The 25,742-nt window shown below is 48.3% G+C and overlaps 1 protein-coding gene across 2 annotated transcripts in view; it reads right to left on the minus strand.

Annotated features, from left to right (window-relative positions):
* The window catches only part of LOC138514251 (protein phosphatase 1 regulatory subunit 42-like), an 819,071-nt gene that overhangs the window by 326,951 nt on the left and 466,378 nt on the right, over positions 1-25,742 (minus strand). For both annotated transcript variants that reach the window (XM_069629622.1, XM_069629621.1), the window contains exon 9: positions 15,038-15,200. In XM_069629622.1, the coding sequence (XP_069485723.1) occupies positions 15,038-15,200 (163 nt within the window). The remainder of the gene's footprint in view (positions 1-15,037; positions 15,201-25,742) is intronic.

Below are 25,742 nucleotides of genomic sequence, written 5' to 3' on the forward strand. Positions count from 1 at the left end.
CTGCAGTAAGGCGGCAGTAGGAAGTGTGGGCGCATTGTTAGGCTGGAGTACAATAGGCTACAGCGCTGGCCATCTGAAGGACTTCATCAATGAAACAATTCTCAAACCTTGGTCCTCTGTTGCTGGGGAAAATTCAGGAAAAGTGGCACTGCCCACACTTTCCCCTCCTTCATGGGGCAGATCAATAGGTTGCTCCAGGATGCTAAGGGCAATAGAATTCTGAATCTTAAGTTATTATGTCATGAAATAACAGTGAAAGTGAGTCACATAGGTCTTCAGAAGCTGAAATAGAGTGGCCCACAGTCTCTTTACCTGACAATTCTCGTACAACAGCAAACAGTTCCAGGGACTGTTTTTTTTTGCAGCCAAAATATGTCCCAAGAAATAGCTAATCTTAGCTTCCCCAATAGCTTTATGATAGTGGAGGCGAGTCACCCTAAGGGCCACTCTGTCCTCTTCAGAGTAGGCTCGCTGCCACTGACATTCGTCCTGCTTACACTGTAGTTTGAGGTTGCCTAAAACTGGGGAAAACCATGGAGTCGGTAGCCTAGATGACTTTCTCTGTTTATTTTCTGAGGCCAGAATATCTGCAGCGGTGTCAAAAGCAAAGTGCAAAGACTGGAGCAAGTCCAAGTTTAGTCTGGAGTTGCCATGGTCATATTATTCCTTTACAGTAGCTAATAGTGTGTCAGGATCAACATGCTTCCCAACTGTACAGCATTCTCAAATAACATTGGCATCTCCTTAATATTAAGGACTGCCTTCTAATTATAATTGTTTTTTTATAACGCGCTTAATACCAAAGAGGTTTCTAAGTGCAGACCCAGGATTCGAACCTGTGTTGTTCTTTGTCATCTTGCTTCCAAGACGAGCGTGTTTACAATGAGCTATGCTACCCATGCCTTAGGTCAGATGTTGGTGCCAAACCCAATATAGTTTACAAAAAAGCACCCACCTTATGCAATACACTATGTCCTAGTTATATGCAACTATTAAAAGCAACAGGAAATTGGCTGACCGCAGAACAACAGATCGTATGTGGTGTCTGTTCAATGTGTCCCTTTGCTTTGGTCAATACACACAAACGCACTGGTGCTACTACCCAATGTATATATCCATTTATTTTTAACTGTTGCAGCACATTTGTACTCTATATTATTATCTGTATCTGTGGCAAGCTATGCATAGGAAGCATGATTTGTGAATTGCATATTCGCATCAGGGGCCATCTGAGTGATACTGGCAGCCAGGACCAGAGCCTTCCCTTGGCACAGTGCTGGAATAGGATACACCAAACAGAATACAAGAAAGATGTGAGATTTCTAGCCATCTATCAAGCCAAAACATTGCTGAGAGGTGGCAGCAGGGAGAACAATTTGAGAAAAAGGGAAGCCAAACCTACATGCAAATTGAGGACCACCATACAAGGTCTGAAAAGGGAAAAAGAACTTGAGGTTTTTCTCCGATATACTTACATGATGCTGCCATCTTTCCTTCAAACGATTTAAAATGTACCACATGGAGATATTCCCATTTCACCAAAAGAATGATGATGCCATACAATGGATACATGCTTGATGCCATTCAACCTGATGCCAGCTGATTAGCAGTGAAAAATGTTGCCAGATACGATACTGCCAATTGAATTAGAGCCTATGCACTATTGCAATGTACTTTATATTGTAAGGTTATTAATTCCTGTTTTCTGCCTTCAAACTGCACACACAAGGGAGGTTCCCTCGATATACAATTGTGTAACGGTACGGACACTTTGTTTATGTATGATATTACACGTGTATCCGCATGAGGACGTCATTCTGACTACACATCCTTACGTTTCACCAGTGCTTAATTTGTGGGGGTGGTTGCCGGTGGCCAACACGGCACTCTTTTTTGGGCACCGGAACTCATGCAGGGCCAGCGCACGTGCAATTGCTTTGTTTGTTCTTCCACTCCGCTTTGCTTCGATTATAAATCATTGGGATTTGTCATTCTGATCTCGATCTCTCTCGTGCTTGCAGGTTGCAGGCCATGGCTGGCTGGGCCTGGGAGGGCCAGCAATAGCAATGAACAACAAACTGTTACAAACAACAGCCAATGAAAATTACCATTCTGTTGTTACTATGCAGTATTTGATACGTTCTGTATAGTAACACAGAATGTGCAGTTTTCATTGGCTGTTCTCCTGAGCCAGTGAAATTACATGGTGAAATGTTGTTGTTGCCACAGGAGGCAGCGCGGTGCCACCTTCATTTCACGAGTTACTGTGAAGTGAAGGTGTCGAGGCGTGGCGTCGTCGGTCCTGACTTGTGAGAGAGAGAGCCTGCCCTGCGTGGTGCGGCCTAGTTGCTTCCTGGGGCCCCCTCTGCCTGATTTTTCATTTGTGCGGGTGCCAGTGTACGCACTCGGCCCACCCCACCCTGAGGCCCCAACAGGAGACCAAGTCCCAGCCGGCAAAGCAGATAAGTCACTTGTTGTTGCGTGCGGTGCATCCTGAGCCTGTCACAGTCAAGTGATCAGGCAAGGCCCAGGTCGGGGCCCGGGTGCCGGCACGGTCCCCTGGTGGTGTCCTGACTGCCCAGGAGTCAGGATCCCACCAGGGGCCCGTCCGGGCTTTTGTCTGTGTGACCTGTGTGCAGTGTGCTGCTGACTGCAGTCAGTGCCAGGCCCAGGCCAATTTCTGTTACCAGGGGCTGCCGGCTGCCGCAGAATTGGATGACTCTGCAGCTGGCGGCCGGGTCTGTGGATTGTGCCCAAAAGTACATTTTTTACTTTTTTCTTTGAAAACCTGACCTTCTGTGGGGCCGGTGGCTGGGGCCCCGCCCCACGGAAGGTAGGTTTTAAAAGAAATAACTTATTTTGAGTGGCAGCTGTGGCCCATCATTTCTAAAGTGATGCACACCTATTTTTATCATCATCAAGTTCAGCATGGCGGTGGCGGTGGCGGCCCCACGGAAGGTAGCCTACGTGCTTGAGGCAAGTCAGGGCAAGGCCCAGGACGGGCGGCGCACGGGCGGCAGCGTGGTCCCACTAGTCTGTCACAAAAGGAATGAAATGTCGTTGGCAACTTTGGCCACTTTTTCATTGGTGCCGAGCCCGACTCGAAACAATTGTATGCCCCAGTCCGACCCTGGATATCATTCATTTAAGCGAAACATGAACTGTGTATTTTTGCCTGGCTGTTTTCGTTCTTCCTTTTAATGTTATCGGCCTCATTAGTTCACAAACGAGCTTCAGCGAGGGGACCCGGTCCGGAACAGTGCACGTATTGGGCCAAACCCGAACCAGCTGCTCTTTGCGAGAAAAGCCCATACAAAGACGAACTTCTGAAATGCCATTTCAGGCAAAGATCCACACATGGAAACTAGATGGGGATAAACATGGTGCACGTGCCCACTAATCTGTTGTCATAAATAAAAGCACTAGCTGAGTATTTGTGTATAATTCTCAACCGTCTTTTGCTGTCATTTTTTTTACATAATTCCAGCGCATGTATTCTATCCTGATGTGTGGTTTATACACCAGATGTGGCCCCTTAACCTGGGTACAATACGCTCCGAGCATGTGCTCTGAATGAGAGCACATGCAATCGTCAGATAGGAACCCTCAGATAGAGGTGGGTGTCTGTTACACCCTGCAGTTTAGTGAAGTATGTCAAGAACATGTCAGTGGAAAGGAGATATCCGAATATGCATTCTCCTCTGGCTCCTGAATATTGGGTGATAAAACATATTTAATGTTTTAATATGTGTTAAGGTGGAAAGAGGCCCTAAATCAGAAGTAGCACAGGCCGTTGATTTCACAACAATGTCTTGAAGTAATGACTTTTTCCAAGTTATACAACACCATCCTCATGCTTGAAGGAAGGGTGAAGGGGGATGCATTTATGAGATGTGATGACTGACTGATAAGGGCTTGAGAGTAAATTGATTACACAAAACACCTGGATCAGGTGATTGAGGAATGGGCTGAGGGGAGGGTGCTCTTCGTGAGGTAACCGATTAACAATACTTGGTGTACTTTAACAGACTGTCAGATCGGGCAAAAGGGGTAGAGGCAAATACCGTGCAACAATGACTGAAACAGAATGCTTTTTAATTTAGTTGCATTTTTAAAGCGCTCAGACAGCCCTGGGGCATCGAGGTGGAGTTACAGGAGGAGCATGTCTTAGTTGCGTATTTATAACGCGCTGAACGCCCAGAGGCTTCTATGCAAGGAGTCGGGGATCGAACCTGTGTTGCTTCGTGTCGTCTTGCTTCCAATCGAGCACATTGCTGCTGAGCTATCCTGAGTCCCGGGACAATGATTGCAACGCAACTCCAATCAGAGCCATTTGGGAAACAGGGCGGTGGGAGGGGGTGGGCTGGGCGGTGGGGGGTCATTCTACAAAATTGACAAATAATATAACATCCACAGGTTTGCAACAATGCATTATCACTTCGAGGACAGCAAGTATGGTCCAGTCGTCTAACAAGTGTGCTCTAGAACGTGTTTCTACAATGTCATAATTCTTAAATGTTGTCGCAACAAGGAATGAAGAGAAGAACCAAGTGGTGCAAAGTGCTTGCTGTAGACTTTTATTAAATAAATCAAACCTATCTATCCTTATCTTTAAGGGGTTTTCCCTACCTAACCTAAAGAAACTCAGGCTACTTGTCAGGAAGTCAGTGTGAGTCAAAGCAAAAATGCCCCATCTCGGTGGCAAAGGCTCCTATTCTATCCCTGTCAAAACACTATAAAGTCCAGCTAATGTTCATAATCCAGATGAATGACTCCCTTCACCTGGATATAAAGCGCGCAAACGCTTATCAGGTTGTTCAAAACAAAAGTTCCACAAGATCCAACAGAAAACAAATAGTCACATAAAGTTCTTGTGAGGCTAGGAAAATGACTCCCTTCTCCTAGCTGGTTCCCTGATGTTCTTCACAACTTTCAACATGGTTTGTAGCTCTGTTATGGAGGTTTTCAGAGTCTCTAGGTTTTTGAACAATTCTTGGTCTGCCACACTGGGATGATGAAGTTGTTCCTGGAGTTCCTCTCGACTCCCCAGTACCATCCTCCTGAAGGACAGGCCAGGGAACTGTATCATAAAATGCGTAACTGGTATTTGTATTTCTTTATGCTTATAAGAGTTTCTTTGTATATTGAAGAGGCAAGGTTAAGACATGCGCCATAAAGACGGGTGCCTTGGCAGGACCTGGTGCTGACCAATTATCAATATTTACTAGAGAGATGAAAGAAGAGGGTTGGGGTTTGGCTCGATGGTGCCTCCCTAGACGATTCTAGGGTGTGTAGGATGATGCTCACTCTTAGCAGGGGTTTCCCCAGCTATTCAGTGTTTGGATAGGGAAGGAAAGGATAAACTATCACCAGGCCTCTAACCCTTTCAGGCCAATTCCAGGGTCAATAAAATAACCCCCTTTTTATGGCATTTTGTGGAGTTGAGTTCTTGGGTTCCTGGACAATGTATCTTCTCAATCACTGAGGTAGGTACCCTCTGTTCATACTATTCACTGTTCTCCCTTGTTGCTTTTACATTTCATGAAAAGGTCTAAAGAGTTTCTTAAACAGCTCCTCTGCTCCCTCACAGACTTTCATTAACTTCCGTTACCTGCTCTAGGGGTCGGGATGATTCATTGGGTCAGTAGGAATTTGGATGACACCATCAGCCTTTGCTGTGTGGGGTGCCAGTCCCTGGAGCCTCACACTGCTCGCTTGTGTGTTATTGATAGTGGCTTTGACCGTCCTTTTCATATAGGCCCTGGCGCCACCAGTACTCAGCATTTCCCCCCGGCTCTGTCTCCCTTCTCTGTAGCAAGCCTGGGGTAGCGGTTTCGGCATAGTTGTCGGACCCGGCGGTCCACCCACAACAGATCACGCCACCGCGGTACACTCCATGCCTTTCTATCAGGCCCTCTGCCGGCCCCCTGAGGAGAAGTTTTCCACTCTTCAGGGAAATTCTTCTAACCGAGGCAAAAGGCCACTCGTTCTTGGTTGCATTTGTATTTTTACCTGCCGACCACCAAGTATAGTTCTGATAATGTTTGGTGTTCTGTCTTCGTATATAACGTGTGCTCCAGCTTCTGCTTCTACTTCTCCTCTGAAAACCATAGCAGCCTACTGGGTTTCCTCGTTCATTCTCCTGAACCACACCATCAACACCTCTCTTTCAGGACATCATGTTCTTCCTTCGTGATATGCGGATATCTCACTCTCTCGACCTTGGCCACTTCCACGGTCTCCGTTCTCATCTATAAGTGGGTCTCTCCAGCCTTGACTCGTTCTCGCTCTTCCTCCACTATCTCTACTACTCTCCTCACTGTCCTTCCTGGGACTCTCCTAGGTACTCTTCCCGGTACTCTTACAGTTTTCTTTGTTTCTGCTGCCCTGATATACTGTTCATTTAAATTTTTACAGCTGCACTGGAGTTTTTCCAGGTCGCTTGAAGCACTCTAGAAAGTTTATTTTTCTCAGTTCCAAAACCATCAGGGTGGTTTGATCTTTCACAGTAACACATGGTTTTAGTCATGAGCTTAGACCCATAAGGCTTTGGTCCCACCATCAACCTACCAGGTTGGGGTTTTAAGGGGTTGGTCTCAAAATGGCCTCCTTATCCACAGGGGAGGAGTCTCTTTCCATGATATCCTCCTGCATTACCATGCCTAGGGGACGATTGGTTAGCGGCTTGACCTCCCTAGCCTCATTGAGAAGCCTTCTCCCCTGGGGAGAAGTGACGCTATCTGAAGGATCGTCACACTATTCACAGATTACTGCCCCTAAAAATCTCATGGTCAGCAGAGGCAAGAAACATACTTTAGGGGGACTCACGTATATTAGAAAGAAAGCGAGTGCTGATTAATTCACACAACATATCCTTACCTAATCTTTGACTTGACAAGACTATTTGAAGAGGACAAATTAAGGGTTCTCATATAGGGTATTCGGTCTTGTTTTATTCGTATTTTTAACTGGATTGGATGACTATGGACACATTCGAATAGAAGGAGGTTATGATCGTTACCTATTGAGCAGGACTTTAGTGGACTTGACGAACATAATATATTTATGGTTATACGGAAATTGAAACACTTACAAGCTCCAATTCTGACATCGTTTTCGAAAGCTGCCATACATTGACATTTTTTGGTGCTTTCATGAACGTTTATCTAATGGTTCTATCTTTATTTTACTTTTTGTTCCCTTACTACATCATTTCTGTTATCTCTCCCTTTCTTTCCCTCATCACACTACCTTGTCCACCATCATTTGGACATCAATATTGTTTAAAGTTGTAACCAATGCCTTGTTAAGGCCCTGAAGGGTATAACGCATGGCTGTGTAGTTGGTGGTAATGGCGGCAATGAGCATTGAACTGCATATTGTTCTAGTTTTAGGAGAGCAATTTGACAGAATTATTTTGTCACCTTACTAACAAGCACACTATCTTTTTTCAGACTTGTTTATAACTACCCATAATGGTAAATAAGCCTTCTTAGCAACTCCGTGATTGTCAAGTCTATAGTTTTGGGTAAGAACGCTTGCACGGGGGATTGTCGTAACTTTAAGTTTCCAATCAGTTACGCTGTATTGTATATTTGTATTGATTAGCTTTGTCAATTTTCCTGCTTGTAAACAACATTATATTCTGTAAGGTAAATGTTTTCTATAGGTCAGATTATACCTGCATTTTCCATTCAGTACAAGTGACCCAGGAAGTGTTTTTGTAGCATTTTGTGAGATACATTTCTTACATGACTGTTTCATGGTTTGCCACAGTTCGGTCTTCGTTTCACTATGTGCAGTCTCCCTCCACCTCCAGACACTACACATTATGTTTACAAGGTAAAGACCATTATAGAAGGAATGCACAGATTACAGGCACTTGTATGTATTTATTGTGCCTTGTTGGTGTCTTGATCGTAATACCATTTAAAGAGATGTGAACTTGCAAATCAGACTTTCGCATCACTGGAGATCATATACAGGAAGGTCATGGCATTACGGTCACAGTGGGTGGATTGTTTACATAGACTTCCGTATACAACATTAAAAAAAGACTTTTTCTAAATTCTCTGTAGACGCCATCCAGTTTCAGTTTATTGTTTTGCAAATATAAAAAAAATGCATTTGAACAAAACGAAACTGAGCAAAATATTCACATTCCAAAGACAAATAAACACAAGATTATTTGTAATCACAGTCTCCGATCCAAAGCAAAATTCCTATAATTCATATAGCTCCATAATGATACGAATTCCATTACGACAGCTTCTTTTGATGTTATTGATTTCCATGTTCCTGAATGTCATAAATGATCGATAATTACAATAGTGTCAGGCATCACGCTCTTCTTAGTAAACACAGGTGTTCAAACATATACAGTAATCGTCCTTTAATGAATACATCTAGCGTATATTATTTTAAACCCAAAAGTATTGCTATAAAAATGGCCTAGATTTATATTTTTGCAACAACATTTACATTGGGAATACTATACAGTTATTCCATCGCCTCTTTATTTTTAACAAAAGTCCCAGAATTTACAATCTCAGTATCATTTGTTGTGAATACTTGCTAAACCAAGGAAAACCAGGAACATATATGCTCACATGTTTCAATAGCCAATTCACAACAACAAAATCACAACATTCTAAATTTCACTCTACATGCGGGATAAATGAGAGTTGAAAGAATTAAAAAAAAACATAAAATACCTTCAATGTTTAGTTGTGAAATCTCATAGCAAACATTACTGGTGATCACTTACACTGCTTAGTATCACATTTTGTCTATCATCAGAGAAGCTCAAATTTAAAGGTTGTCTTTCTCTTTTTTTTAACATTTGTCCCCTACTTTGGTCAGTACAAGGGGTTACACAAACTTTGTAAAAAAAATTCAAACCATGTAAACTTTTTCACATGTAAAACTAGGCAAGGAGAACATTTCATCTCTTCTACTTGAACATTTATATTATGCCAAAACTAAAAATGTGCTTACTGAATGGACTACTTCCATGCCATAAGGTAAAGAGCTACTACAAATGCAGCTGCAGGTGTTAACTGCCTCAAACGCAACCATGTCCTAAGGAGATTCCCTTAAATTATTTGCAACTTCTTGGTTTCCCGATTTATTTATTTTATTTAAAACACATAAAATCAACAGGACAAACAATCAGAACAAATAGCACTGGATTGGTGCGAAGGGGGAATACCAGGGGGAAAACCTGAGTCAAATAAAACCAGCTCCGAAAGAAATCAAACAGATAATGCCTAATCGGGTGGTAGGTTGAAGAGGAGCGTCTTTAACTCCTTTTTAAACGTAACTGTGGTCTCCAAGGCTCTCCGATTAGGAGAGAGGAGACTGGCCCCTAGTTTATGAACACTCCTGCGCTAAGCTCTGGTAATTTTATGAGCCCACACCTCTTGGTATGGTTAGAGAAAAAGTCCTGGTTACCTTGCAAGGGTATGTTCGGAAAAATTGATTTACATTCTGGTTGCAGTTGGTACAGTGTAGGTTTTTTATTTTAGTGTGGACTCATAATCCTAGTGGTGGTCAGCCGACACGTGTTTCGACCTTGTGGGGTTTTATCAAGGCTAAATTACGTTTTAGTATAGGTGGCCCAGGATGGGGTCCCGTTTTGTGGTTAGTGCGGGTCCTGTGTGTTCACAGTCTGGGTCCTGATGGGTCTAGGTTTAGGAGTTTGGCGTTCTGGACGAGCGAATGCTACAGGTTTTGGAGTTCCGGCCAAGCAAATGGTGTATTGATGTGTACCGAGTGGTACCGAAGGTACACATCAATACAGCATTCGCTCGGCCGGAACTCCAAAACCTGCAGCAAAACCTACACTGTACCAACCGCAACCAGCGTGGAAATGAATCTTGCCGAACATATCCTTGCAAGGTAGCCAGGACTTTTTCTCAAAGATTAGGAAGCAACAGATTCCACAGATCGGGACCTTGCACACTAAAACTATGCCCGCCTGCCTTCATCGGACTAAATCTGGGTTTAAGCAGTCTCATGCGATATTGGGGCCTAAGTGGGCGAGAAGATACCTGAGATTGAAGGCATGCTATGAGATACTATGGTGCCGTATTCATCACACATTTGTTTGTAAGAGTCAGGACTTTATGCCTGATTCCAAGTTTTACGGGCAACCAGTGAAGGCCCCGCCTCGCCACAGTAACATGGGCTCGCCTAGCAGGACCTGAGACTGCCTTCACTGCAACATTCTGTGAAACCTGAAGAGCAGCTATATTCGAATGAGTACAACCACTGAGCAAACTATTGCAGTAGTCCAAACGTGTGTTAATGAGGACTGAGGCCAGGGTGGCTAGGTTCTCATAGGAGAGAAAGGGTTAATATTAGACAAAGGTTTTGTTATCAACCCGCAGGAGGACCGGATGAGGGCCACATGATGTGACATGGACAGTTCAGCATCCAAAACCACCCCTAGGGTTTTAACCATCTCTGCCACTGGGATCCGCATACCCAGGAGTAAGAAATATTTATACTCAACTGGCAAGTACCGCAACCTCATCGTAGGAGCTACAATTAGAAGATCAGTTTAACTAGCATTTAGCGCCAAGGAGTTAGCCCATCCAAAGGTGGATGGCTTTGTAAATAATATTCAGCTTAGCTGCATCCTCGAGGTATGAGCCAGATAATTTAACAATCACCTGGGTGTCATCAGCGTAGTTGGCCACATAGACACCCAGGCATATCACAGATGTATTGAAAAAATAAAAGTGTCAACAATACACAGTCTTGTTTGATACCTTTCTGGGTTGGTACCAATCTGGAGATCTGGTGTGCATTTTCCAATCTAACTTTGGTGTTTGTATTAGAATTCAGCATTTGAATCATATTCAGTAAAACCAAATCTATGTGCAATTATGAAGTTTGCTCCAGTAACCATGTCAAACCTTGTTTTATATTCAATACAACAGCAGTGTAAGAGAAGTTTGCACCCTTTGATAGGTCCCAGGTGACAAAGTTCTTCTTCAATTCTAAACAGCATTAGTTCTCACTCTACCAGCTTCCCAGCAACAGGATCCACCAAGGCAGTATATTCGCTTCACTGTCATCCAGAACCACCAGCATGGTACCTTCCCAGTTACCAATCAAGGATCAAACAACTTTTTACCAAAATGGATTAGCCTCTATTCAGCAAAGATGGATTCACCAAATCCATCTAAACCAAACCCCATTATCCAGATTGACGTGGCATGCTGAATCCTCTTTACAGTGAATACCTGGTCTTTGGAAGCATGGTCCATTTTCTATGGCCAGTGTTTACCACACACAGGCAGGAAGAGGATCAGGTGTGGCAACAATGTGGAGGTAAGGAGAGCATGATGGTTGGGTGAGGGGGTGTGGGCGGACAGCATGAGTGGATGGGGCAAGGAGGTGGAGCCCCCATTAGGGACGAAAGAGGTGAGCAGGCAGGCCTTTAGGACATGGATAGGGAGTAGGAACAGGACTGTGGCAGGTGGGAGAGATAAGGGGCGTTGGTGGGGATGTAGAAAAGCTCCAGATCCAGAGTTGGATTCTGTGGAAAGGATTTGGTGGACATGCCATGAGAGAGGGATGCGGTGGGAGGGATTTTCACAAATGAGTGATTCTGTACAGGACCACAGATCCTTCAGAATAGATTGGCCACGGGATTATAAAAATGTAATCCTACAACAATTGTGATTTACAATAAAACTTTCTGACATGTGAATTGACTTTATATTCTAGGCACTGAGTAGATGTTGCCCTCTTCAAGTGTTATGGGTCACATCCATCCCTCCCTTTTGGGGGCTGGTTATGTGTTAAGGTCCAGAGGTGTTCTGTATCAGTCAGTTGTCTGATTATTTGGGGGCAGTGCTTTAAGTGGGCCGGGGCCAGACGGGGCTGGGCCGGGCCATGGCAGTCTCCAAAAAGTGGTGCTGAGCCGGAGCCCTGCCGGGGCCCCCCGGTCCCATCACACCACGGCGGGACACATTATCCCGCCACGGCTGCAGCCGCGACAGGAGATGCGCCCATCATTGAGTTATCAAGCTGACAAAAATGCCAGCCAGCCGCAGCGTTGCTGCTGCTGCTGGCTGCCACTTCTGTCAGTCTGTGTGACTCATTCTGGTGACCCCTCACGCGAGGGGTCACCAGAGGAAGTTGCTGTCCCTTTGTTTCACCATCCCCAGGTCACCGAGGAGTCTTTGACAACTCGGCAAACCTGGGGACTGTGTGACATATTTCAAGGTTTATAAAAGATGGCTTGAAAAGTACACAATTCAAGCCATCTTCTATAAAGCTTTGCAGACGAACAAAGACGTCTCAGGCAGATGAAAAAACTATTTGCAGAACAGTGCCGGCCATCTTGGAATGATGATTTCAGCCATTGCTTTTCACAGTGTATGCCATTGTATTCCTGAATTTACGATATTCATGCATTGATTCCAAGACTATTTTTCTACAAACAAAACAGCTCCCGAGTGTCTGAAGTGCCTAAAAGAAATATGTTAGAATGTGCTGCCGTACATATCCTATTATTCATATTAGTTTCTTTCCATGTGTAAGTTATCAACGGAAAGCAAGATTGTGATTCAGAAATGGAAGGTGGCAATATTTTCTTTTCCGATTACTCCATGCTCGGCATCTCAATAGCTGCCATCTGGATGAGGGGCAGTGGTGGGGAGGGCACACCTTTATAGTGTTTAGGTGGCCATCTGCCAGGATTCCAGTGAGAGGGGCGTGGTTTGCCTCTACAGGAACTGATAAGGGGTAGCTCCCTTAGAATTGTGTCCCATTACACCTGCCTTTCAAAGGCAACTGCTGTGGCCTTTGTCCTGATTGCATAGCCCCATGGGAGTGGGCCACTGTTTGTACAATTCAAGCGTACATACAATCATCTACATACCTATAAAAGCCTTGGATGCTTGATGACCAGGAGAGCCGCTAAAGGTCTCCTCTACCTCAACTCTCACCACCATTTTGTGCGTCTCAGTAAGGCCTTGTGTGACAAACCTGTGGGATACTGAAATCCAGCGCAGAGCCTGAAGGCCTTGATTTGTTTGTTTCCTCAGGGCAAACTCCCTATCGGCTGCGTGGACCTCTGGCAAACACAGGATGCACCATCCTCAGAATCCAAGTCTCTGAGAGTCCTCTGGTGTGGAGGCAACCCTTCGGGCCTAGGCTAATTGACCTAGGATAAAGCACCACTGATATCCCTGTGGGCCTCTGGGAAAGTCCCATGATGATAGCAGGAAACCATCTTCACATTCTTTGTAACCCTCCCAGGAGTGGAACTCCTTGGAAAGGAATTGCCTTGCTGTGGTGCCTGAGAAGAAAAGAGGATTCCTCTCTTTGTCCTTCTTCCGTACTAATTCCTTAAAGTGCATATGGGGAGATCTAGGAAAAATGCATCTTCAGGGCTGAAGACAATTCTTTAATGCTATTGGAGAGAATGGGGGTCATTACGACCCTAGCGTTAAGGGTTTAACGGCGCCGTAAAAGGTGTCGGCGCCGTTAAACCCTTAACGCCTGATTACGAGGTCCCTTTGCGAGTTAAAGTAGGGTTTGCGGTACCGTACTTAGCGCCTTCCCAGTCCCATTGAGCCCTATGGGGCAGGGCCATGGTGAAATGGGGAAATACCGCCCCGCCTTGGAATGGGGCGGTATTTCCCCACTCCACCATGGCAGACTCGTTACAACACCGGCAGCAGCCATGGTGCTAATAGCGCCATGGTTTAGCGCCGGGGTTGTAATGAGGGCCAATGTGTGCTACATGCAATGCAGTTATACGACTGTTGCTCGGTCCCCAGGAACTCAAGCAGTGTGTGGGAATCAGAGGCCACAAACAATGATTCGCATGATGCCCATTGCCAGAAACCAATCACCACCCACATGCATCAGAACAACTCGGTGTGCCGGGGGACATAGCGAGAAGAAAGAACAAAATATAACATGGGAAAGCCAGAAAGAACGAAAACAAATGAATAATAATCGAGAGTGCTGCAGGTGCAGGCATCCGTTACTTTGCATGGAAAAGAGGACTTACAGGCCGTCATGTGGTGCATCCACACCCTAGCCGCAGCACCTATGCATGTTCGGAGCCTAAGGGCAAAGGCATTTTTGGGGTGAAAATGGCTCCGGTCCCATCCATATGGCGGGACATCCTGTAGTCTAGAGGAAAGGGGATGGGATGTAGGAGGATGTCGCTTTCATTTGATAGGTTGGGACAATTCACTGGACGGGGAATTCACAGCTAGGCACGAATCAAGGGAAACCCCACATGCCATGTTATTTTCTAATAACCAGAATATCCCAAAAAGGAAAAAGGACAGTGGTCACCGTGTCCTCCCCGATGGCATTTATAACTGTTTTCCATCATGCTTAAAACAATTGAATAGATAGTCGCAGAAAGGTTCCTCTGGTAGGAAGGTACTGTGCTGGAAACATTACACTGCGTGCCTTTATGGAGCCTCAAACCCTCGCCCGACCTCGTACCACAACTTTCCTATCCGCACATACATCCATAAAAATAAAAAAAGGGTCGAATTCTGGTCGTACAAAAGTGAACGTTCAATGCGACCACTTTAAAAAAGAAGTCAGTAAAAACACGTGCCATGTTTTTACTGAGCCAAGGCAGCCATGGGCGTAATTTTAGGGGGGGGGGGCAGGGGTGTTTGTCCCCCCCAACTTTCATGGCACACCATTTTGTCCCCATTCATTTGGCTGGGGCACCTTTTCTTCATATCTCATGTCCCCCCCCCAACATTTTCAGCAAAGTTACTCCACAGGATACAGCCTCCACCCTTCTTGTGTACATGGGTTTTATGGCACCTTTGCGAGATATATACTTCACAGTACCACATCAAACCAAGTTAAACATGCAGTTGCACATCAGAGGCTGCTCTTTAACTAGTGATTATGAAGCAACACCCTGGAATGAAGAGAAAGCATGCAGTGCCCCGAAGAAAACAGACGTGAGGCTTCCGACAGCTTACAAGACTTCACGGCATAGTCATTAGAAGCCGTTTACAAGAGCACGGCTTACCTCTTCGGGCTCCGTTAGGTCTTTGAAAGGCAGGCCCTGCGGCCTCCTCCTCCCGAGCTCCCACCTCTCCCAGAATTTGGTAAACAGGTACTTCTCCATAGCCCTTGGAACCTTCTGAGGATCAATGCTCTGGAAATCCTCCGGGGGGATGGTGTCAATGTACCTACGACAGAACGAAGAGCACGAGTGACTTCACCACACATTATGAGGTAAGTACCATCTTCAGCCAGTAACAGAAAGAGAGTCATTGATTGAACCGACACTTGACCCTGACTCCCCTAACAACTACCGTCCAATCACCACCTTGCCTTTTTTACTAAATATTCTGGACAGGGCTGCCTATCTACAGATACAGTCCTACTTGGAAACTCATAACATCCTTGGCAAAAGACAATGGCCCTCATTACGACCCTTGCGGAAATTGACTGACCGGACCGCAACAGCGTAAATAGCGTTTCCGCCATTGCACGAAGGAGCAAAGTGCGGCTAATTACGACCCATCGGGCACGAGCATTACGCCATGGCGGAATCCGAAAGGCTGCGATGGCGGAAATGACCCCAAAACGGCCCTTACCGCCGCCGTACGCTGCACCAGGTGCAATACCGCCACCCATCTTAGCGGTCACCGTAATGAGCGGGCACCGTAATGAGCGGCCACCGCAAATTACGGGCACCGTAAATATACGGAAACGGAAGTAAAAGCATGTGGCCGGAACGGGAAACAGCACGCCGCACAACTATAAAATCCGAATCCCAACACAACCATAAAAAATCCGACCCTGACACACATCCCAACCCGTTCGCAACCCCAGTTAAAAAAATAAATATGGGAAAGGTAGCCAAGAAAGCGTGTGATCGCAAGCGGCAGGTCCACTTCTCCCGAGAGGAACTGACCGTGCTGACCGAGACCCTGCAGGAAAATGCCGCCGTCGTCTTCTCCAGTCAAATGACCAGGACGGCCCTTGCCAACAAGAAGGCCATATGGGCCCTTGTGGCACAGCGCGTAACTGCGGTGGGGACAACACCCCGCACGCCACAGCAATGTCGCAAGCGGTGGGACGACCTGCGGATCCGCGTACGCAGCATACTTTCTGCGAACAGGAACATCGCCACAGCTACCGGGGGGGGATCAGAGTCGCCCATCAAGTTGACCCCCTGGGAGGAGATCTGCGCCTCCACCATAGGAATGGAGAGCATAGAGGGAGTCGGAGGGATGGAGAAAGGAGTGCCGACATCCGGAGAATCAGGTAGGTTGGCCAAGAGAAACAATGCGAAATCCACAAACCACGAACATGTGCAGTACCATGTGACCCCATAGTGCAATACATACTTTGCCCTGACAGCGCCCTCTAAAAGTCAGAATGAATAAACAAATTTATCAAGATGCCATAAACAACCCCTACATGTGCAGCATGCACCCCCTAACTGCAGGCAGCCAAATGAATGCATCCTCAACCCACACGAAAATGAGACCACCTCCAAGGCCCAGTCCCAAATCACCCTCATGTACCACCCCAATGCATTTGATACGTTGCCATTCCAAATCCCACAGACCCATAACTAACGCTCGCCCCTCTTTACTCCACCACAGGGTCCGATACCAACGACGAGCTGCAGGACACCCCTACCAGCACGCCTGCAAAGAGGGCCAGGACCAACGTCCCAAGAGCCTCCACCTCAGGTGCAAGGATCAAGACACGGCAGCAGCAGGAATCAAGTGCCAGCACACTGGAGGGGACTGCAACAGGCACCCCAGCAGCCAGCAAGTCCACAACCCCAGCACCACAGGTCCCCCCAAAGAACGTATCTGATGGCACTGCCTCTGGTGGTAGCAGCACCATAGGTGACACAGCTGTCATGCCAGCATGCTCCGACACGGAAAACAGTGCTGGCGACGTAGGTACCATCCATGACCTTTCCCAATCCCCCTGCATGTCCCATCCCCTACACCATGACGAAACCACGCAGGGGCACCCAGAAGACGACGACTGGCCAACCCCCACAAGTCCTGTGCCAAGGCAACATGTGTTGAGCAGCCCCCCTGTCACACCACCGCAAATGTCCATGGCCCAGCAGAGGCAACAGTCCCTCGACCTGCTGATCGAGCAACAGCAGGAAGTGTCCACGCTACTCAAGGACCATGCGAATGAATGCGGGGGTTCCAGGGCAGCCATGGAAACATCCACCGAGACACTCAGGGCACAAATAGAGAAAAGTAGTGAGAGCCTCAGGGGAGAAATGGAGAGAAGCACCGAGAGCCTGAGAGCACAAATGGAGAGAAGCACCGAGAGCCTGAGAGCACAAATGGAGAAAAGCACCGAGAGCCTGAGGGGGGAACTGAATGCGACGTCCAAAGACGTTTGTGCTGAACTTGCTGCTGTGCGCCGTGTGCTCTCGGAGCTCTCACAAACCCTCAGAGACATGCATGGACGCGAGCAGGCAGAGACGTCATCCGTGGCAAGTTCCGTCCAGGGCAGCCCCCAACGCAGATCTGGCAGGAACCTGCGCTCCACGGGCAGGGGTGCCCCTGATACCCGTAGAGGGGGCTTGCAATAGCGTCTACCCACGGGCAGCATGCATATTTGGACACTGGTGTTGGGGGGGGAGGAAGTAGGGTGGAGGGGGTGTGTTGGGCTTCACTGGGTGGCGGGTCCATAGGGTGTATGAATCAAATCACATTAACAATACAGCACTTCATTATCATCCAATGACATGTGTGGACATTGATATTTGCGTACGAGGCCTTCATAGGCGTACAGTCCACTATGTGCCTGTACTACACACACACAGTGCCACAGGTCCCCTTTCCGTGTAATAGGCACCATGCGTGGTTGCTAGAAGCATGCATCTATGATGCTCTGTCGGATTGCACGTGCATCCTGTGCCTCATGGACTCCTTGGGGTGCCTCCACATCCCCACCCTCATCATCATCATCTTCAGGTGCATGCAGTACAGCGTCAGGGGGCATGGGCACATTCCTACGTATGCACATGTTGTGCAGCATGACACATGCCATGACCATCTTAGAAACCCTCTCATGGCTGTACATGAGTGCCCCGCCAGACCTGCTGAGGCTGCGGAAACGAGCCTTCAGTAGGCCGAATGCCTGTTCAATGACCACACGGCTACGTGAGTGGGCATGGTTGTAGTCCTCCTCATGCTGGTTCTGTGGGTTCCGGATTGGTGTAAGGAGCCATCTCTTCAGTGGATACCCGGCATCACCTGTATGGGACGAATAAAGGGTGTCAGTGGAATGATAGTGCTAAGTAGCCCCCCCCCCCTCCTGCAAGGTCATTGACGCATCAAATGGGCCACGATGTCATGCATGGAATGAGACTCACCGAGTAGCCAGGATCTGTGCCCTGCGTGTCGCTCCATGTAGCGTGGTATTCTTGAGTTCCTCAGGACCATAGAATCATGGGTAGATCCTGGAAATCTGGCACAACAATGCGTAAAGATCTTGTTGGAGTCACACACCATTTGCACATTGATTGAATGAAATTGTTTCCGGTTGCGGTACTGGACCTCCATGGCATGTGGGACAACCAATTCAACATGGGTGCAGTCGATGGCACCAATGCAACCCGGGATGCCGCCAAGTGCATGGAATCCCACCTTTGCGTTGGTAATTTCCTGGTACGTGCGTGGTAGTGTGATGTGGTCGTCGGCGTGCTTCAGGAGGGCATCGTGCACTTGGGAGAGTGTCCGTGAGAACAGTGGCTGTGAAATGCCATGCAACTGTCCCACTGTGTGCTGGTAGGTGCCTGTGGCCAGGAAGTGGAGTACAGACACCACCTTCAGTAGGGGTGGGATGGCGGTTGGGCTATCTATCATGCTCACGAGGTCAGCATGTGTCATGTCCACAATGGCGATTATGGTGTCCCGGTCCAAACGGTAGAGGGTGTGGATCTGCTCAGCAGTGAGGTTGAACGGATCAGCTCGGAGGCGTGGGATTGCGGGCCGCCTGCGTGTTGGTAGTGGCAGTGCTTGTGGGCCTTGCTGACCCTGCCTTGCCCTCCTCCTCCTCCTTCTCCTCCGTCTCCCCTGTGCGCCCGGTTGTTGTACCTGTTGTTGTTCGTCGTCTTCTTGTAGTTGTAGCACTTGCAGTGCTATCTGGTGCCCCAGGCCCAACATCGCTAGTCCTGCCGGTAGCATTTTGGAGTGGGAGTGGTTGTGGGCGGGGTTTGGGTCTGCTATATATGTGCTGTCGGCCTGTATGGCCTCCACCTGTGCTGATTGAATGAATCTGTGGCAGATGCAATCCCTTCTGGCCGAGCACGTCCCGCACGTAAGGCTGCATTTGGCCGCATGGCATCTTGGGATTGGAATCATGTATCGAATCCCGATGGCAGTGTGATGTACTTTGACTGATTTTCATGCTAGGCTCCCATTGTTACACATGCTATGATTGCAGCCGCTTACATACCTGTGAAGAGTCAGTGGTATGTAGGGCTCGATCGATGGCCGACCCTCATGCAGCACAGTATCGTACTTCACCGACGGGCGTGGCGTCCCATTTGTGATTGCAGCCAGTTAGCATTATGACACACAGCCGCACTACATTGATGTAATTGTGAATGCAAGCGTTCACAGAAGCCTTTTCGACGTAATGTTGCAAGTGAGGAATTCGAAGGCCAGCATTTTTGGTTGCGAAGTAGCGGTGAGGAGACGCCCACAGGTCTGGCTGGAAATGTAACGTTCTATTGTTGAATGTCCTTGGGACAGGGCCCATAACGAGCAAGCAATGAATGACATGAATTGAATGGGATGCGCAATAGCGTAGTGGACGATAAGGCAGGACGTTCCCAAGTCCATCTAGCTTCACGACACTACAGATCCGGCCAGGAGCACAGTGGTTTTTGCAGACTGCATTACGCACAGACGCGATGGAAGTTTCACATATTATGTGAGTGAATGTTCATGCGTTTTCATTGCGGGATGAGGGAATGATGAATGGATGCATGGACAGATGATTCCATTTAGGGTCTGCCATGTACATGTGTTTTTTGATTCAATCCCCTTCCCCTGCGCTATGTGATGCAAGGCTGCCATAGTGGGACTTACGTCTATCTGCCCTTGTCGGATCCTCCCTGTCTCGACGCGCCTTCATACACTTGTGTCTAGGCACGTTACTAATCCCATGTCATGGGTTCTATCTTGACGGACGCATGCACAGTAACCGACGTTGCCAATGGTGTATTAACCTCGATTGGTTTCGTTATGTATCGATACTGATTTAGGGGTGTGTATATTCCTTTGGAGTGGGCTAGCATGCATATGGGTGTGGATTTGGTGTGTTGAATGAAGATAGTGATGCATCATGTGTCCTGTAGTGCAATCGGTTAATTTGTGTTTCATTTTGGTGACAGGTATCTCCTGCCCTATTGCAGATGCCATCTGTACGCCACTCCTCCAGATGGATTTTACTCTCGACACCTCCAGCTTCGGGTGAATCAGTGGAGCACCATTACGATCTTATGGGACGATCGCCAATGGGCCACATGCCCTTACGCTGTTCTGGTGGCTAGGTGCAACATTTCGGCCTTTCAGCTGGACTAGTGCCTGCCTCATGGGACGGACCTGCGGTTCTTGCCGCTTCCATGTTGCCTTTTGGAACGTTGATGTTGGCCCTGTGTGCCATGATGGTACAGGGCGTCACACAAGTGGAAGCTGGTCAATTATTGCAGATGCAGCCCTCGGTGATGATGGATGTTTTGGTGTTATTTTACAAATTGCTGTGAGGCCTTTGTCATTTGGATGTGCATTTAAATTGTATTCCGATATTTGGCGTGTTGCGTTATTCTTTGCAGGTGATGTGGCGATTTTCGATTTGTGGCGGTATGTATTGCGAGATGATCTGCATTGTGTTCCGCCTTCTGAGTTGAGTTGTGTGGTACAGTACTGGCCGCTTTTGCCTACGTAGCACAGTGTGGTCACGGATAGGGGCTGCCATTGTGACTGTTTACATGATGTGCTGTTCAGGGGCGGGGGATTGGCTTTTGGCCGACTGGTGCCTGTCAGCCAGGTCGATTGATGGTATGATGGGATGTTCAGAATGTGGCTGGTCACAGGTGCCTGTGTTTGCGTGCGTTTGTTGGAGGGGGACTGGGGTCATGTCCATTGGAATAGCTTCTGTATTCATGCCATCTGTGCCCTGCAGCTCCCATCGGCCCCTCTTGGGATGTGCCTGGCTGCTCAGTCACCCTGCCAACTTGTGTGGTACATGCTTCTGCTGATGGTTGGTTTGTTTACTGGCAAGAGTACAGGGCTGGTGCAATCCCCCTCAGGATGCTGTTTTGGATGTTGCCTTGCGCTGGTGGCAAGCGATGGGGGACTACTGTTGTTTTGTGTCATGTGTTCTTGATTTCCATTTTGATGTCTTGTACCTTCACATGCCTGTGCTGCATCAGTACGGCTATGGTGACATGCCGTACATGGATGCCCACTCACGGGGCGCTTTGAACACCTGCATGCATTTCTACGTTGGCATGCATGGGTGAATTGTAGATTTCACTGGTTGCATGGTGTGAGTACATTGCGCCTGCCAGGAGTTGTGCAATGTGGCCAGGGAGTGGAGTACAGGCACTCAGTGGGCCATTTACGGTTGGTTCACGATGCCGTATTTCTCGCCATGGCGGAATGGTCCATTCCGCCATGCCTGATGGCGTTAGGTACATGTCCGCTAGGGTCGGAATTGGCGTAGCGTTGCACCATGGTGGTGTTTGCGGTTTGGCATGGTGCGCGCGCGCGTGCTTAGTGCAGTTAGCGTTGGCGTTCACTACGGTGTCGCTAATGGCTTCGTACTTTGCGGTGACGGGTCATAGTCGCACCGAGCGATTTTCGATGGCGGTATTGCATTTCCGCCATCGTTTTCCCCTTTCCGCAAGGGTCGTAATGAGGGCCAATCTGGCTTACGCCCTCGTCATGGCACTGAATCAGTCTTATTTGACCTTAAGAATCAGCTCCTCGAAGCCATGGACAAAGGCAAGTCCTCACTCCTCCTACTCTTGGATCTCTCAGCTGCCTTTGACTTGGTTGACCACAAGATCTTGTGCAAACACCTTGCTGACAATGCTCATTTCTCTCCGGAGGCCACTGCCTGGATCACTTCTTTCCTTTAAGGCCCAGCTATGAGAGTCTCTTCCGACCAAGCCTCAGCATCCCCAACCCCCATTGAGTGCAGAGTGCCACAAGGATCCTGCATCGCCCCCACTCTTTACAACCGCTTCACACTCCCACTCTTCAGAGACTTAGAAGAATTCGGCATATCTTTCACAAACTATGCCGATGACACACAAATTCTTCTCCCCCTAACAGGCAACTATGAGCAAGACCTCAACAACCTCCAATCTACATATGCTCGCATCCAGGCCTGGATGGCCGCCAATGGGCTCTGTTTAAATGGGGAAAAAATAGAAATTCTGCTGGTAGGCCCCAAAGAAGCCCTAAAAAAACTAGATGAGAAGTACAACCCATTCGATATTGAAAACACTACCATCACAGCCTCTAGCACAGTGAAAACCCTTGGCGTATATCTGGACTCCATGCTATCAATGGATAAGCAAGTCAGTGCCATCTCATCCGCTGCTGCATTTACCACAAAAATCATAAACGCAGTAAAACCTCACCTATCACCAAGCAACCTACTTAATATCGCTAGAGCCACAATTGGCGCAAAACTTGACTACTGTAACATCCTTCTCATAGGCACCTCTGCTAACAACATCAACAAACTTCAAATGGCACAAAACAATGCCCTCAGAGCCGCCCTCAGCATCCCTAAATCAGAGCATATCTCCCAGGCTAGGTGTCATGTCACGCGGGAGACTGGGGTCTGCCGCTCCCATTTCCTCCTGGCGAGTCTACCCGCGCGTTCGCGTCTGGGGACTCGCCGGGAGGGGAGCGACTGGTTACGGGGCCGGCGGCCTTCGGCGCATGCGCGGGAGACCTCTGTCTCGGTTCCGCGCATGCGCCGTGGACTGGGCTCGCCTCCTTGGAGGGGCTTGCCTTCCAGGCCTCGTTGTGGGTTCGCCGGCGCCCGGAAACGGAACGGCTTGCGTTCCAGGCCTCTCGGGCGCCGGTGGCCCATAAAAGAAGCCGCGAGTCGAAGCGGGTCGCGTCTCAACGCGGTTCGCTTCGCTCGCCTCGTTGTTCCTGCCTCCAGCACTTACCTGGGTCCTGTCTTGGGCCAGCCTGCCTCCAGCTCTTACCTGGGTCCTGTCCTGGGCCAGCCTGCCTCTAGCCCTTACCTGGGTCCTGTCCTGGGCCAGCCTGCCTCCAGCTCTTACCTGGGTCCTGTCTTGGTCCAGCCTGCCTCCAGTCTTTACCTGGGTCCTGTCCTGGGCCAGCCTGCCTCCAGCTCTTACCTGGGTCCTGTCCTGGGCCAGTCTGCCACCAGCCTTTACCTGGGCCCTGTCCTGGGTCATCTACCACCAACTGTGTATCTGGGTCATACCCTATGCTAGCCTGCACTCTCCTGTTCCATCCTGGGCACGTTTAGACAGTTCTTTATTTGGCCAGACAGCAAGCTCCATCTGACCTCCCTCTTTCCTGTCTTGCCTGACTCCGAACTCTATCCTGTGTACCATTGGAACCATCAGCACCAGCCAAGCTCCATCTGACCTCCCTCTTTCCTGTCTTGCCTGACTCCGAACTCTATCCTGTGTACCATTGGAACCATCAGCACCAGCCAAGCTCCATCTGACCTCCCTCTTTCCTGTCTTGCCTGACTCCAAACTTTATCCTGTGTACCATTGGAACCATCAGCACCAGCCAAGCTCCTTTTGCCTACTGCGAATTCCCTTTCTGCCACACTGGTCTATCTACCAACTGTCGCTGCACAGAGGTTCTTGGAAGATTCATGGTCTCGACAACAAGCTCCACCTGGACTATGGTTCCATCCGTCTGAGCCTAACAATCCTCTTGTCACGCTTATCTGGAGAGTGCCTTTCGTGACATTGGGAGTTGGTCCATCCTCCACCCAGTTCCTCTTTTGGGTGGTGGAGAGGCTGGTTCCTCGTGCCACTAGCTCATCAGTTCCCGGACTCCAGACTGGCGACCTCTGCGAGACCAACCACCAAGACTGCAGGTACGCGGTCCTCTCGGGCCAACCAGCTTGACAGATTGAGACGCCTGCCTTCTGATTCGGAGATGGATGATTCGCAAGACATGAGGAACGAGTTGCTAGCGCTCAGGGCCGAGATGACCGCCCTGCGTCAGGAGAATCAAACTTTACGTCAAATGATAACGCAAGGAGCACCCAGTACCTCTCAAGTAGAGGGATCATTGGCTCATACAACACCCATCAAATTCGACGGAGACCCTAGACGGGTGGCAGAGTTTTGTAACCACTGCAGGATACATTTTCTCTTCAGGTCTACCTATTTCAACAACGATAGGGCCAAGATTGGGTACATCTTGGGGAACCTAACTGGGAACGCATTAGCTTGGGCAACTCCGTTTGTGGTTACGAACAGTCCTATTTTTAATGACTTTGCTGCCTTTGAAAAGGCCTTCCTTGAGGTGTTCCAGACGCCGAACCTGGCCTCCGTTGCACAGAATCAATTGATGGACTACAAACAGGGAAGCACTGACATCATCACCTACATCAGCCGCTTCCAACTTTTGGCTACCGACTCCCAGTGGCCCGAAATTACACAGAAGACACTGTTTCGTCGAGGCCTGAGAGAGGAGTACAAGGATGAGTTACTTGAACCCGAGAGCCTTCAACTCTTGATTGATCAGGTACTCCGTATTGACCAAAGGTTAGCCGAACGAAAGGCTGAGAGACGTCGGCTTGACAGAAGCAGTCCCAGGACGACCAGCTCACCCGCAGGTTTGTTCGGGTCGACCGAATCCGGACCTGAGCCCACGCAAGTAGGAGCCATGAGAGGACCTTTGACGGAAGAAGAGAAGAAACGAAGGAGGTCTTTGCGTTTGTGTCTTTACTGTGGAGCAGCTGGGCATTATTTGGGTACGTGCCCTTTGCGTCCGCAGAAGAAGAAGTCGGGAAACTAAGAGACCTGTCGTATACTGGAAGGGCAACGACAGGTCCTATACCTTCCTCAGACCCTTCTGTTATTTGTTCTATTCGTCTGCCCATGCAACCAGCGGTGCTACAGACCCTGAAGGTCCAAATTAAGTTACCAGACAAGAACCTGGAAGTATTCGGTCTATTGGACAGTGGGGCTTCTGGCAATTACATTGACGAAACGTTCGTCTCCAGGCATAAGATACCACTCATTTCCAGACACACACCTCTGGCTGTGGAGCTTATTGATGGTACTCCCTTGTCTTCTGGACCCGTTAGTCAGTTCACAGTTGGACTGGCTCTTCTGATTGCTGACCATTATGAAGAACTTGCCTTGGATGTTATTAAGTCACCGACCTACAAGGTGGTCTTGGGATTACCTTGGTTGCAATACCACAATCCTTTGATAGACTGGAGAACCCAGACCTTGACCTTTTCATCCACAGTGTGTGCTCAAGAATGCAAGCTACCGGTTCCCACCATGGCCGTTTCGACCTCTCTAGAAAAAGACTGCAGTGGGGTCCATCTATGTTCCACGTCTCTGGTCCCACAGGAATATTCCGAATTTAAACAGGTATTCTCTGAACCCGGCGACATACCCCTTCCTCCACACCGTTCCTTTGATTGCTCCATTGAACTGCTGCCGAACCACGTCATTCCCCATGGGAAAATAT

This window comes from Ambystoma mexicanum, chromosome 12 (assembly GCF_040938575.1).
Source record: "Ambystoma mexicanum isolate Mex_15411 chromosome 12, UKY_AmexF1_1, whole genome shotgun sequence".
Classification (NCBI taxonomy): Eukaryota; Metazoa; Chordata; class Amphibia; order Caudata; family Ambystomatidae; genus Ambystoma; species Ambystoma mexicanum.